Here is a 14,845-nt window from a genome sequence, read left to right as displayed (position 1 = left end):
CAAACAGAGGAAGTCGCAGCACTATAAAATTTCACTGCGGGGGAAAAAAATGGCTGCAGCTAACACACAGCCCTGGAAAATAGCTTCACCGTGTGCCAGCCCATTAACTCACTACTGCCCGAGCGTTGCTGAAGTGTCTGTGCAAGCTCTCAGTGCGTTTCTTTTCTGCCCTTTATAAAGCATTCCTTCAAATAACCTAAAGAGTCATTGACTAATTCCTCTCAGGCTTGTGAAGAAATGCTTAGGCTAAGAGGTAATGAAATCAGCTTCCAGATTTCACAGACTGTCTGGCAGCCAATTAACTCCTGAAAGGACTCGCTGTTTTTCTTTACAGCACGCCAATCTTTCACACGTAAAGCTTAGAGCATTTATTGAAAATGCCCATTATAAAAAATAAAACAAGCAGACAATTTTTAGATACAATTTATTTACACATGGTTTATGTTTGTGCATATAAATATTAATGCATAAATCTTAAAAAACAAACACTTGCTTTAAAGGGACAGTAATGTCAAAATTAAACCGATTCAGATAGTGCATGCAATTTTAAATCAACTACCGAATTTACCACACCAAATTTTCTTTATACTCTTAATATGCTTACTTGAAAAGCATACCTAGGTAGTTTCAGGAGAAGCAATGCACTACTGGGAGCTAGCTGCCGATTGGTGCCTGCACACATGCTTCTTGTTACTTGCTCACCTGATGTGATGCTAGCTTCTAGTAGTGCACTGCTACTTCAGCAAAGGATATCAAGAAAATGATGCAAATTTATTAGAAGTAAATTAATAAAGGTGTATAAAATTGTATGCTCTGAATAACGAAAGGAATTTGGGTTTTGTATCCCTTTTAAGAGTTATGTAAATGTACAAGATTTTTCTTAACCCCTTTAATGCCAAATGTATCTCCTTCATGAATGCCAATCAAAACCATCACTGGGTTTTTCAGGAGACAAATAAGCAGGGTGGATATTTCTTATTTTATTTCATTTTTTTGTATTTAACTAGGATTTTTATTAAAAGAAAAAAATGAAAATGCTTTTTGAGAAGAGAAAAAAAAAATCTATCTATAGATCATTTTCTATTGAGATACATTATAATCTAAAAGGTTATTCGTCCTTAAATGATTAATTTTAATTATGAATCAATGAGGCTGTATATTCATGGATGTAATGTTTTAGCCCCAAAGTTTTAGAGGTATACAGATGTAAAGAGACTGCTTCTGTTTGTATAATGGATCTTTACATATGCAGGGGAGGTTCTGCTATCAGCCCCTTTCAGTGGGTGTCCCATGCTTCTCATTAACATTGTTAAAGGGACAGTTCACCCAAAAAAATGTCCCATTTAAATTGTTCCCAATGATCTATTTTACCTGCTGGAGTGTATTAAATTGTTTACAAGTAGCTCCTTTACCCCTATTTTGCCCTTTGAAATAGCCGATTTAGCTTGTGGTATCCCAAACTATACTGAAAGTTTTGATACTGGAGTCTTGGCTATTGAATAGCCTAAGTAAATACAGCCAGCAGAAGAAATTACACTCACAGTGGGGTGCAGGACAGTTAAAGAACAAGTAAATACAGTAGATTTTCATAATCAACAAAAACATGATAAAAAGACAATGCAATAGCACTTAGTCTGAACTACAAAATGAGTAGTAGGTCTTTTCTGACAAATTTCAAAGTTATGTCTATTTACACTCCTCCTGTATCATGTGACAGCCATCAGCCAATCACAAATGCATAGAAGTATATTCTCAATTCTCCCTTTATTTGTGTTTGTTTAATTTTGTCAGGTGACATTGTATTGTATCACTGTTGTACTTGTATCTTTCTACCCATGGACAGCGCTGCAGAATCTGTTGGTGCTTTATAAATAAATAAATAAATAAATAATAATAATAATATTCTGTGAATTCTTGCACATGCTCAGTAGGAGCTGGTGACTCAAAAAAGTGTAAATATAAAAAGAATGTGCACATTGTGTTAATGGAAGCAAATTAGAAAGTTGTTTACAATTGCATGCTCTATCTGAATAATGAAAGTTAATTTTTGCCTTGAGTGTCCCTTTTATTGAACCTGAGAATCTTTTGCAGATGTGAAATATAGCACAAAATATATGAAAGAAAAATTGCTGCTCTATCTGAAACTTGAAAATTTAATTTTGACCCGAGTGTCCCTTTAAGTAATAACATTATAATTTTCCATTGTTCTCTTTAAAGTGAAGGTCAAGTCTGGGGTTGTGCTTAGCAGTTTTCAATATTTTAGCTAAAATGAGTATGATGTTCATTCATCAAAGTATAGATAGATACAAGCAAAAGATTTATATTTTACGTTTTGAAACCGCTCCGTTTCAGCTGTAAAATCCGCCCGTCATAGTGCCTTTATTGATTGACATCTTTTGGCTCCAATCTATTGTTTTACCCCGTGGCGTCCAGCCCCTTTTCGTTTTCGTCATTGTCAGCTTATGCGCATGCGTGTAAGTAAACATCGCGGCATCATCATCATGCTCGTCCCCGTAACGCGCATTCGTTGTTTGCTCGCAAAATTACTGCATACAAAGTTACGGCCGTTAATTACGCGCATGCGCTATTGAGCTGACCGTACGCATGCGCATTTCAAACAGAACAAGGGTGCACGAGCGTAGTCTCGTTGTAAGAAACAAAGCGACGTCATCAAGTCAGAATAAGGAAGTCTTGTATGGGCGGAGATAAACGCGATAACGGAGCAACATTATAAATACATTTTTTGGGCAAAGGGTTAGTTATTTATACATATAAAGTAAGCGAATTTAATGTTTTTAAGATAATCTTCAACATGATGTATTTTGAATCCCAAAAATTGACCTTCACTTTAAGTATTGGTCTTTAGTTTTCCAGACAAATAAGTTAGGAAGCCATAATGAGAGATTACCTGAAGCTCAGCCCATTGTAATAGGCTGTGGTTTAAAAGCACAAAACCAGCTACTTCATATACACAAATAAAGCTGAAAATACAATTTCTCATACATTGCATACTCTGCAGCTGGTATAACAAGTCACTGAAATTACATTGTTATAAAATCACATTTACAGTGTACTGTCCCTTTAAAATTGGGAGCTTCCAAGTAAGTTTTAAAAGGTTTCACACTGTATTTTTATATCAGTATCTGTGCATATTATTCTTTATAGTAGTGTCTATTACATGCAGTTAAATGAAAATTGGTTTTTACTGCTCCGCTCCTTTAATCAATTCAACATTTTGCTATCTAGGATATATCATTCTTGGTTTTGTAGTTCTCAAAACGGTAAATTTGTGTCTGTAGAAGTAACATGCGTCCTAACAACAGTTATAAAACATACAGAGTTGAGAAATAGACCTTAAAGGGACATAAACCCACGTTTTCTTTCATTATTAGAGCATATCATTTTCAAATTTACTTCTGTTAAATTTGCTTCATTCTCTTAGTATCATTTGTTGAAGGAAAGAAATGCTATACCGGGAGCTAGCTTAACACATTGGGTGAGCCAACGACAAGCAGCTTGCTTTCAGTAGTGTACTGCTCATGAGTCTACCTATTTATTCATTAACAATGGATACCAAAAGAACAAAAATTGGATAAGAGAAGTAAATTGCATGTTCTATCTGAATCATTTAAGTTTAACTGACTTTACTGTCCCTGTAATGCCATTGCTCCCCTGCAAATCTATATACACAGAATCAGCCCTTAGTAAGTTACAAAAAGCTCAATGACTAAAAGATTGTTTGGAGTGGAATAAATCAGTACAAGAGCCTAAGAGTGAGATATGGGGGGGTGATATGTTCTTGTTTTAGTTAAATAAAACTATTTCAATTATTATGTATAAAATACATCCATATACATAAACAGACTATAATGTTAAAGAATATTTTTTTCTTAAAATTTTCCAGTAATGTAAAATAAACGAATGAATGAATAAGTAACGTAAAAACTAGCATGATTTAAAATACAGAGACAGCTACAGAGAACACTGAATAACAAAGCAAAAATTCAGAGACAAGACAAGAACTGGTTTCTTATCAGCAGCATCATTTCTATGTGGAACACACATAATTAAAAGTTATCAGTAGCCAATCAAGCAATTCTTTGGAAATCAAACTCTCTTATCTTAACCCCCTATGCATCAAACTATCTTATCTAAACCCCCTATTGATATTCATTTGAGATTAAGACCTATACTGAACCCAAAGGCAGCATTACATCAGGCCTAGACGGATGGGCACAATAAATCAATTCCTCAACATGCTTCAGAACAAGATTACAGCAAGCAATGAACAGTGGCAGCAAAAAATGTTGCAATAATTATATTTTACCAACAAGAGTACATGCAAATTTAGTCTTTATTAGTCTCCATGAGATAACTTTCAAATAAAAGCCAGTACATAAATGCAAGCACACTATGCAATACAACACATGCTAGCCGACTCCCAAAGTATTTGTTTTCTATTATGATTAAACCTGAACAAGACCACTAAATGTTTACCCATTGACGAGGCACAAATAATAAATAACAGTTAAACATAACATACCTTTGTTTTTTTGTTCAGCGGCCTGAAAAGAAAAATGAGAATAATGTAAATGAATACTTGCAAAGTTTAGCGAGATACACCATGTAACAAAGCACATCGCGTAGAGATACGATTATGGAATTGTGAAGACTAAAACATGACAACATGTCAAGCAGAAATAGAAAAGGATTGGAAGACGGAGTAAAGCTTATAAAAAAACAACAACAAACATTTCAGGGGCACATGGTCTGACGCATTTATTTTATTACTATAAAAGACTGATCTCCCAGAGAATGGAACATACTAAATGGAAGGATTCTGTATAGGTTAAGCTTTCTTATGTAATTTATCTGTACAAATTGTGCTTTTCTATTTCTTCCTGCGAGGTTTGACTGTAGATACCACAAGTATGTGGCTTTTTAACTGACACCACAACATGCTACAGTTAGAAAGTCAGTGCAGAATTTACATTTGGCCATATCTGGGCAATGCAGAAAAAATAAACAAGAGGCTTTTCAATGTTAGTACAGACTTGCAGTGCTCACTTAGTCACTTAAAGGGATAGAAAAGTCAAAATAAAACTCATTATTCAGATAGAGCATATCATTTTAAGACTTAACCCCTTTTCACAAGGATCAAGGTGTTAACCTCGGAACAAAGTTCCAATGTAAACATGAAACCACAAGAGCGTCAATGCGATCTCGTGATTTCTAGGCCTGTATCGGATCATGGGGGACTGCCTACGCTTCTAGGCAGACCCCACCCAGTCTGATTACAGCTTGTGACAAAGGGGGAGGCTGCAGGACACCAATATAAGGTAGAACGTTCAATGCGGTCCTCCGATTACCTTGTATCTAAGCCTCTGCAGACAGCCCCCTTGTCTCAAATAACCATACAGGAGTAAGCACAATGTTATCTAATGTGCCAAACATGACCTAGCGCTGTCTAGCTGTTAAAAACTGTCAAAATGCACTGAGATAAGGAGGTGGCATTGAAGGGCTTAGAAATTAGGACACAAGCCTACCTAGGTTTGGCTTTCAACAAATATCAAAAGAACAAAGCAAATTTAATAAAAGTAAATCGGAAAATTGTTTAAAATCGCATGCTCTATCTGAATCATGAAAGTTTCATTTTGACCAGACTGTCCCTTTAAGTCACTGATAAAAACGAGCCACCAATGCTACCCAATATGCAATTCTCTCCTGGTACAATTTTATAATATGATAGCACATAAAACAAAGTCACAGTTTAAAAACCTAGGTATTAACAATTTAAAATATTAACAAATTAAAAGGTCATTATAGTGAAAAAAGTGACACTCGTTTGTTAGAACATGTAATTTTATCACGATTAACCTTCTAAATCTGTGTTTAAAGGGACAGTGTATTCTAATATTTTCTCCCCTTTATTGTGTTCCCAATTATCCCTTTTTACCTACAGGAGTTTATTAAATTGTTTATAAATAGCTCCTAATTTATTTTCTCATTTGAAAAGCTGATTTTGCCTATTGTATCCCCACCTATTATTGAACATTTCTGAGCGTAAGTTCTGGTTAAAAAAAAAAAAACACAAAACAACAACACGCATGTAAACAAGAAGGTTTCGGTAAAATAATGTTCCCAATGGGGGGCTGTGACAGAGGCACTAAAATGTTTATTTGCCATTGTTGTTTCTAAATATTGGCCTTTGATGAAACATTAATAAAGAAGGACTTTGTGTTAATAGTTGACAGATAAGGAGGTATTCTCTCCCTACAAGATCAGCCCATTATTTTGGGTTGCGGTTCCAGCTAGCAGAAAGCTATTTCATTTACAAAAATACACCTAAACACATAGGTTAAGTATTGCTCAGGAGAAACTGCTGTTGACCCAATCAGAACCGCTACTTGTACACTCCTGCTGTACAACTATACTGATGGAGTAACTGGTAGTTTCTGCTCAGGAACAACAGTGCTCTGTGGCTCCTGGATAGTAATTTGTGTGTGTGTAGCATTCACAAAACATTGTGGCATTGCAAGTGTTAATTACAAGCTCTAACTAATTAGAGCTGGTCATTTTTAAGTTATTGCTGGATTTGATTTATTTTTACATTTAAAAAAAAATAAAAAATATTATAGCAACATTTGTTCATATCTTCTTAAGATAAGAAAGCCCCACTACAAGGTTCATGGTCAGTTCAGCTCTATTAAAAGTCTGAAGTTATCTTTGTCAGAGCTGTTTTCAGGAGTTTGTTATCAAGCAATAATAAAACAAGTGTAATGGACCTACATTCATGGCCACACAATCCCCAATGCGCTAACTGGATAAAAAAAACAAAAAAAAAACATTCTGTCATACTCACTCAGCATGGGGGTAGGATGCCGTTTAGTGAAGAGAAAATATGCACCAAATAAATGCATTACAAATAGAGAAGTAATGCAAAAAAAAATTATGCTTGCTGATAAATTTCTTTTCGGACATGGAGAGTCCGCTACGTCATTCCAATTACTAGTGGGATATTCAACTCCTGGCCAGCAGGAGGAGGTAAAGAGCACCCCAGCAAAGCACTGCCTTACCCATAACCTCCAGTCATTCAGCCAAAGGAAAACAGAATTTATGCTTACCTGATAAATTACTTTCTCCAACGGTGTGTCCGGTCCACGGCGTCATCCTTACTTGTGGGATATTCTCTTCCCCAACAGGAAATGGCAAAGAGTCCCAGCAAAGCTGGTCACATGATCCCTCCTAGGCTCCGCCCACCCCAGTCATTCGACCGACGGACAGGAGGAAATATATATAGGAGAAACCATATGATACCGTGGTGACTGTAGTTAGAGAAAATAATTCATCAGACCTGATTAAAAAACCAGGGCGGGCCGTGGACCGGACACACCGCTGGAGAAAGTAATTTATCAGGTAAGCATAAATTCTGTTTTCTCCAACATTGGTGTGTCCGGTCCACGGCGTCATCCTTACTTGTGGGAACCAATACCAAAGCTTTAGGACACGGATGAAGGGAGGGAGCAAATCAGGTCACCTAAATGGAAGGCACCACGGCTTGCAAAACCTTTCTCCCAAAAATAGCCTCCGAAGAAGCAAAAGTATCAAATTTGTAAAATTTGGCAAAAGTGTGCAGTGAAGACCAAGTCGCTGTCTTACATATCTGGTCAACAGAAGCCTCGTTCTTGAAGGCCCATGTGGAAGCCACAGCCCTAGTGGAGTGAGCTGTGATTCTTTCAGGAGGCTGCCGTCCGGTAGTCTCATAAGCCAATCGGATAATGCTTTTAAGCCAAAAGGAAAGAAAGAGAGGTAGAAGTCGCTTTCTGACCTCTCCTTTTACCAGAATAACCAACAAACAAGGAAGATGTTTGTCTGAAATCTTTAGTAGCCTCTAAATAGAATTTTAGAGCATGGACTACGTCCAAATAGTGTAACAAACGTTCCTTCTTTGAAACTGGATTCGGACACAAAGAAGGTACAACTATCTCCTGGTTAATATTTTTGTTGGAAACAACTTTCGGAAGAAAACCAGGCTTAGTACGCAAAACCACCTTATCTGCATGGAACACCAGATAGGGCGGAGAACACTGCAGAGCAGATAACTCTGAAACTCTTCTAGCAGAAGAAATTGCAACCAAAAACAAAACTTTCCAAGATAATAACTTAATATCTACGGAATGTAAGGGTTCAAACGGAACCCCTTGAAGAACTGAAAGAACTAGATTTAGACTCCAGGGAGGAGTCAAAGGTCTGTAAACAGGCTTGATCCTAACCAGAGCCTGAACAAATGCTTGAACATCTGGCACAGCTGCCAGTCTTTTGTGAAGTAAAACAGATAAAGCAGAGATCTGTCCCTTCAGAGAACTTGCAGATAATCCTTTCTCCAAACCTTCTTGTAGAAAGGATAGAATCTTAGGAATTTTTATCTTGTTCCATGGGAATCCTTTAGATTCACACCAACAGATATATTTTTTCCATATTTTATGGTAAATTTTTCTCGTTACAGGCTTTCTAGCCTGAATCAGAGTATCTATTACAGAATCTGAAAACCCACGCTTTGATAAAATCAAGCGTTCAATCTCCAAGCCGTCAGTTGGAGGGAAACCAGATTCGGATGTTCGAATGGACCCTGAACAAGAAGGTCCTGTCTCAAAGGTAGCTTCCATGGTGGAGCCGATGACATATTCACCAGGTCTGCATACCAAGTCCTGCGTGGCCACGCAGGAGCTATCAAGATCACCGAGGCCCTCTCCTGATTGATCCTGGCTACCAGCCTGGGGATGAGAGGAAACGGTGGGAATACATAAGCTAGGTTGAAGGTCCAAGGTGCTACTAGTGCATCTACTAGGGTCGCCTTGGGATCCCTGGATCTGGACCCGTAGCAAGGAACCTTGAAGTTCTGACGAGACGCCATCAGATCCATGTCTGGAATGCCCCATAATTGAGTTATTTGGGCAAAGATTTCCGGATGGAGTTCCCACTCCCCCGGATGGAATGTCTGACGACGAATCCGCTTCCCAATTTTCCACTCCTGGGATGTGGATCGCAGACAAGTGGCAGGAGTGATCCTCCGCCCATTGAATTATCTTGGTCACTTCTTTCATCGCCAGGGAAGTCCTTGTTCCCCCCTGATGATTGATATATGCAACGGTCGTCATGTTTTCTGACTGAAACCTTATGAATTTGGCCTTTGCTAGTTGAGGCCAAGCTCTGAGAGCATTGAATATCGCTCTCAGTTCCAGAATGTTTATCGGGAGAAGAGACTCTTCCCGAGACCATAGACCCTGAGCTTTCAGGGATTCCCAGACCGCGCCCCAGCCCACTAGGCTGGCGTCGGTCGTGACAATGACCCACTCTGGTCTGCGGAAGCTCATTCCCTGTGACAGATTGTCCAGGGTCAGCCACCAACGGAGTGAATCTCTGGTCTTTTGATCTACTTGAATCGTCGGAGACAAGTCTGTATAATCCCCATTCCACTGTCTGAGCATGCACAGTTGTAATGGTCTTAGATGAATTCGTGCAAAAGGAACTATGTCCATTGTTGCAACCATCAATCCTATTACTTCCATGCACTGCGCTATGGAAGGACGAGGAACAGAATGAAGTACTTGACAAGAGCTTAGAAGTTTTGATTTTCTGACCTCTGTCAGAAAAATCCTCATTTCTAAGGAATCTATTATTGTTCCCAAGAAGGGAACTCTTGTTGACGGGGACAGAGAACTTTTTTTCTTTGTTCACCTTCCATCCGTGAGATCTGAGAAAGGCTAGGACGATGTCCGTATGAGCCTTTGCTTTTGACAGGGACGACGCTTGAATCAGGATGTCGTCCAAGTAAGGTACTACTGCAATGCCCCTTGGTCTTAGAACCGCTAGAAGGGACCCTAGTACCTTTGTGAAAAACCTTGGAGCAGTGGCTAATCCAAATGGAAGTGCCACAAACTGGTAATGCTTGTCCAGAAAAGCGAACCTTAGGAACTGATGATGTTCCTTGTGGATAGGAATATGTAGGTACGCATCCTTTAAATCCACGGTAGTCATAAATTGATTTTCCTGGATAGTAGGTAGGATCGTTCGAATAGTTTCCATTTTGAACGATGGTACCCTGAGAAATTTGTTTAGGATCTTTAGATCCAAAATTGGTCTGAATGTTCCCTCTTTTTTGGGAACTATGAACAGATTGGAATAAAATCCCATTCCTTGTTCTCTTATTGGAACTGGATGTATCACTCCCATCTTTAACAGGTCTTCTACACAATGTAAGAATGCCTGTCTCTTTATTTGGTTTGAAGATAATTGAGACCTGTGGAACCTTCCCCTTGGGGGTAGTTCCTTGAATTCCAGGAGATAACCTTGAGAAACTATTTCTAGCGCCCAAGGATCCTGAACATCTCTTGCCCAAGCCTGAGCAAAGAGAGAAAGTCTGCCCCCCACTAGATCCGGTCCCGGATCGGGGGCTATCCCTTCATGCTGTTTTGGTAGCAGTGGTAGGCTTCTTGGCCTGCTTACCCTTGTTCCAGCCTTGCATTGATTTCCAGGCTGGTTTGGGTTGTGAAGTATTACCCTCTTGCTTAGAGGATACAGAATTAGAGACTGGTCCGTTTCTGCGAAAGGGACGAAAATTAGGCTTATTATTAGCCTTAAAAGACCTATCCTGTGGGAGGGAGTGGCCCTTTCCCCCAGTGATGTCTGAAATAATCTCTTTCAAATCAGGTCCAAATAATGTTTTACCTTTGAAAGGAATGTTAAGCAATTTTGTCTTGGAAGACACATCCGCTGACCAAGACTTTAGCCAAAGCACTCTGCGCGCCACGACAGCAAACCCTGAATTTTTCGCCGCTAATCTAGCTAATTGCAAAGCGGCATCTAAAACAAAAGAGTTAGCAAATTTAAGTGCTTGAACTCTGTCCATAACCTCCTCATACGAAGATTCTTTACTGAGCGATTTTTCTAGTTCCTCGAACCAGAAACACGCTGCCGTAGTGACAGGAACAATGCATGAAATTGGTTGTAGAAGGTAACCTTGCTGTACAAAAATCTTTTTAAGCAAACCCTCTAATTTCTTATCCATAGGATCTTTGAAAGCACAACTATCTTCGATAGGAATAGTAGTGCGTTTGTTTAGAGTAGAAACCGCCCCCTCGACCTTGGGGACTGTCTGCCATAAGTCCTTTCTGGGGTTGACTATAGGAAATAATTTCTTAAATATAGGGGGGGGGGACAAAAAGGTATGCCGGGCCTTTCCCACTCTTTATTTACTATGTCCGCCACCCGCTTGGGTATAGGAAAAGCGTCGGGGGGCACCGGAACCTCTAGGAACTTGTCCATCTTACATAATTTCTCTGGAATGACCAAATTGTCACAATCATCCAGAGTAGATAACACCTCCTTAAGCAGTGCGCGGAGATGTTCTAATTTAAATTTAAATGTCACAACATCAGGTTCAGCTTGATGAGAAATTTTTCCTGAATCTGAAATTTCTCCATCAGACAAAACCTCCCTCATTGCCCCTTGAGATTGGTGTGAGGGTATGTCAGAACAGTTATCATCAGCGTCCTCTTGCTCTTCAGTGTTTAAAACAGAGCAATCGCGCTTTCTCTGATAAGTAGGCATTTTGGATAAAAGATTTGCTATGGAGTTATCCATTACAGCCGTTAATTGTTGCATGGTAATAAGTATTGGCGCACTAGATGTACTAGGGGCCTCCTGTGTGGGCATAACTGGTGTAGACACAGTAGGGGATGATGTAGTATCATGTTTACTCCCCTCATTTGAGGAATCATCTTGGGCAATATCATTATCTGTTGCATTACTGTCCTTACTTTGTTTGGACACTATGGCACAATTATCACATAAATTTAAATGGGGAGACACATTGGCTTTCATACATATAGAACATAGCTTATCTGATGGTACAGACATGTTAAACAGGCTTAAACTTGTCAACAAAGCACAAAAACAGAATTTATGTTTACCTGATAAATTACTTTCTCCAACGGTGTGTCCGGTCCACGGCGTCATCCTTACTTGTGGGATATTCTCTTCCCCAACAGGAAATGGCAAAGAGCCCAGCAAAGCTGGTCACATGATCCCTCCTAGGCTCCGCCTTCCCCAGTCATTCGACCGACGTAAAGGAGGAATATTTGCATAGGAGAAATCATATGATACCGTGGTGACTGTAGTTAAAGAAAATAAATTATCAGACCTGATTAAAAAACCAGGGCGGGCCGTGGACCGGACACACCGTTGGAGAAAGTAATTTATCAGGTAAACATAAATTCTGTTTTCTCCAACATAGGTGTGTCCGGTCCACGGCGTCATCCTTACTTGTGGGAACCAATACCAAAGCTTTAGGACACGGATGAAGGGAGGGAGCAAATCAGGTCACCTAGATGGAAGGCACCACGGCTTGCAAAACCTTTCTCCCAAAAATAGCCTCAGAAGAAGCAAAAGTATCAAATTTGTAAAATTTGGTAAAAGTGTGCAGTGAAGACCAAGTCGCTGCCTTACATATCTGATCAACAGAAGCCTCGTTCTTGAAGGCCCATGTGGAAGCCACGGCCCTAGTGGAATGAGCTGTGATTCTTTCAGGAGGCTGCCGTCCGGCAGTCTCGTAAGCCAATCTGATGATGCTTTTAAGCCAAAAAGAGAGAGAGAGGTAGAAGTTGCTTTTTGACCTCTCCTTTTACCAGAATAAACAACAAACAAGGAAGATGTTTGTCTAAAATCCTTTGTAGCATCTAAATAGAATTTTAGAGCACGAACTACATCCAAATTGTGCAACAAACGTTCCTTCTTTGAAACTGGATTCGGACACGAAGAAGGCACGACTATCTCCTGGTTAATGTTTTTGTTAGAAACAACTTTCGGAAGAAAACCAGGTTTAGTACGCAAAACCACCTTATCTGCATGGAACACCAGATAAGGAGGAGAACACTGCAGAGCAGATAACTCTGAAACTCTTCTAGCAGAAGAAATTGCAACCAAAAACAAAACTTTCCAAGATAATAACTTAATATCAACGGAATGTAAGGGTTCAAACGGAACCCCCTGAAGAACTGAAAGAACTAAATTGAGACTCCAAGGAGGAGTTAAAGGTTTGTAAACAGGCTTGATTCTAACCAGAGCCTGAACAAAAGCTTGAACATCTGGCACAGCCGCCAGCTTTTTGTGAAGTAACACAGACAAAGCAGAAATCTGTCCCTTCAAAGAACTTGCAGATAATCCTTTCTCCAAACCTTCTTGAAGAAAGGATAGAATCTTAGGAATTTTTATCTTGTCCCAAGGGAATCCTTTAGATTCACACCAACAGATATATCTTTTCCATATTTTATGGTAGATTTTTCTAGTTACAGGCTTTCTGGCCTGAACAAGAGTATCAATGACAGAATCTGAGAACCCTCGCTTTGATAAAATCAAGCGTTCAATCTCCAAGCAGTCAGTTGGAGTGAGACCAGATTCGGATGTTCGAACGGACCTTGAACAAGAAGGTCCCGTCTCAAAGGTAGCTTCCATGGTGGAGCCGATGACATATTCACCAGGTCTGCATACCAAGTCCTGCGTGGCCACGCAGGAGCTATCAAGATCACCGATGCCCTCTCCTGATAGATCCTGGCTACCAGCCTGGGGATGAGAGGAAACGGTGGGAATACATACGCTAGTTTGAAGGTCCAGGGTGCTACTAGTGCATCTACTAGAGTCGCCTTGGGATCCCTGGATCTGGACCTGTAGCAAGGAACCTTGAAGTTCTGACGAGAGGCCATCAGATCCATGTCTGGAATGCCCCACAACTGAGTAATTTGGGCAAAGATTTCCGGATGGAGTTCCCACTCCCCCGGATGAAATGACTGACGACTCAGAAAATCCGCTTCCCAATTTTCCACTCCTGGAATGTGGATTGCAGACAAGTGGCAGGAGTGAGACTCCGCCCATTGAATGATTTTGGTCACTTCTTCCATCGCCAGGGAACTCCTTGTTCCCCCCTGATGGTTGATGTACGCAACAGTCATGTTGTCCGATTGAAACCGTATGAATTTGGCCTTTGCTAGCTGAGGCCAAGCCTTGAGAGCATTGAATATCGCTCTTAGTTCCAGAATATTTATCGGGAGAAGAGATTCTTCCCGAGACCAAAGACCCTGAGCTTTCAGGAGTCCCCAGACCGCGCCCCAGCCCACCAGACTGGCGTCGGTCGTGACAATGACCCACTCTGGTCTGCGGAAGCTCATCCCCTGTGACAGGTTGTCCAGGGACAGCCACCAACGGAGTGAATCTCTGGTCCTCTGATCTACTTGTATCGTCGGAGACAAGTCTGTATAATCCCCATTCCACTGACTGAGCATGCACAGTTGTAATGGTCTCAGATGAATTCGCGCAAAAGGAACTATGTCCATTGCCGCGACCATCAAACCTATTACTTCCATGCACTGCGCTATGGAAGGAAGAGGAACAGAATGAAGTGCTTGACAAGAGTTTAGAAGTTTTGATTTTCTGGCCTCTGTCAGAAAAATCCTCATTTCTAAGGAGTCTATTATTGTTCCCAAGAAGGGAACTTTTGTTGACGGAGATAGAGAACTTTTTTCTACGTTCACTTTCCACCCGTGAGATCTGAGAAAGGCCAGGACGATGTCCGTGTGAGCCTTTGCTTGTGGAAGGGACGACGCTTGAATCAGAATGTCGTCCAAGTAAGGTACTACTGCAATGCCCCTTGGTCTTAGCACCGCTAGAAGGGACCCCAGTACCTTTGTGAAAATTCTTGGAGCAGTGGCTAATCCGAACGGAAGTGCCACAAACTGGTAATGCTTGTCCAGAAAGGCGAACCTTAGGAACCGATGATGTTCCTTGTGGATAG

The 14,845-nt window shown here is 40.2% G+C and overlaps 1 protein-coding gene across 5 annotated transcripts in view; it reads right to left on the bottom strand.

Moving 5' to 3' along the window:
* Window positions 1-14,845, bottom strand: part of TNRC6A (trinucleotide repeat containing adaptor 6A) — a 293,765-nt gene that overhangs the window by 211,718 nt on the left and 67,202 nt on the right. For all 5 annotated transcript variants that reach the window (XM_053694877.1, XM_053694878.1, XM_053694880.1 and 2 more), the window contains one exon: window positions 4,544-4,565. In XM_053694877.1, coding sequence (XP_053550852.1) covers window positions 4,544-4,565 — 22 coding nt within the window. The remainder of the gene's footprint in view (window positions 1-4,543; window positions 4,566-14,845) is intronic.

The sequence above is a fragment of the Bombina bombina genome, chromosome 11 (genome assembly GCF_027579735.1).
Source record: "Bombina bombina isolate aBomBom1 chromosome 11, aBomBom1.pri, whole genome shotgun sequence".
In the NCBI taxonomy this organism is placed as follows: domain Eukaryota; kingdom Metazoa; phylum Chordata; class Amphibia; order Anura; family Bombinatoridae; genus Bombina; species Bombina bombina.
The sequence above is the reverse complement of the archived record's forward strand: the minus strand, read 5'-3'. Positions and strand labels throughout refer to the sequence as shown.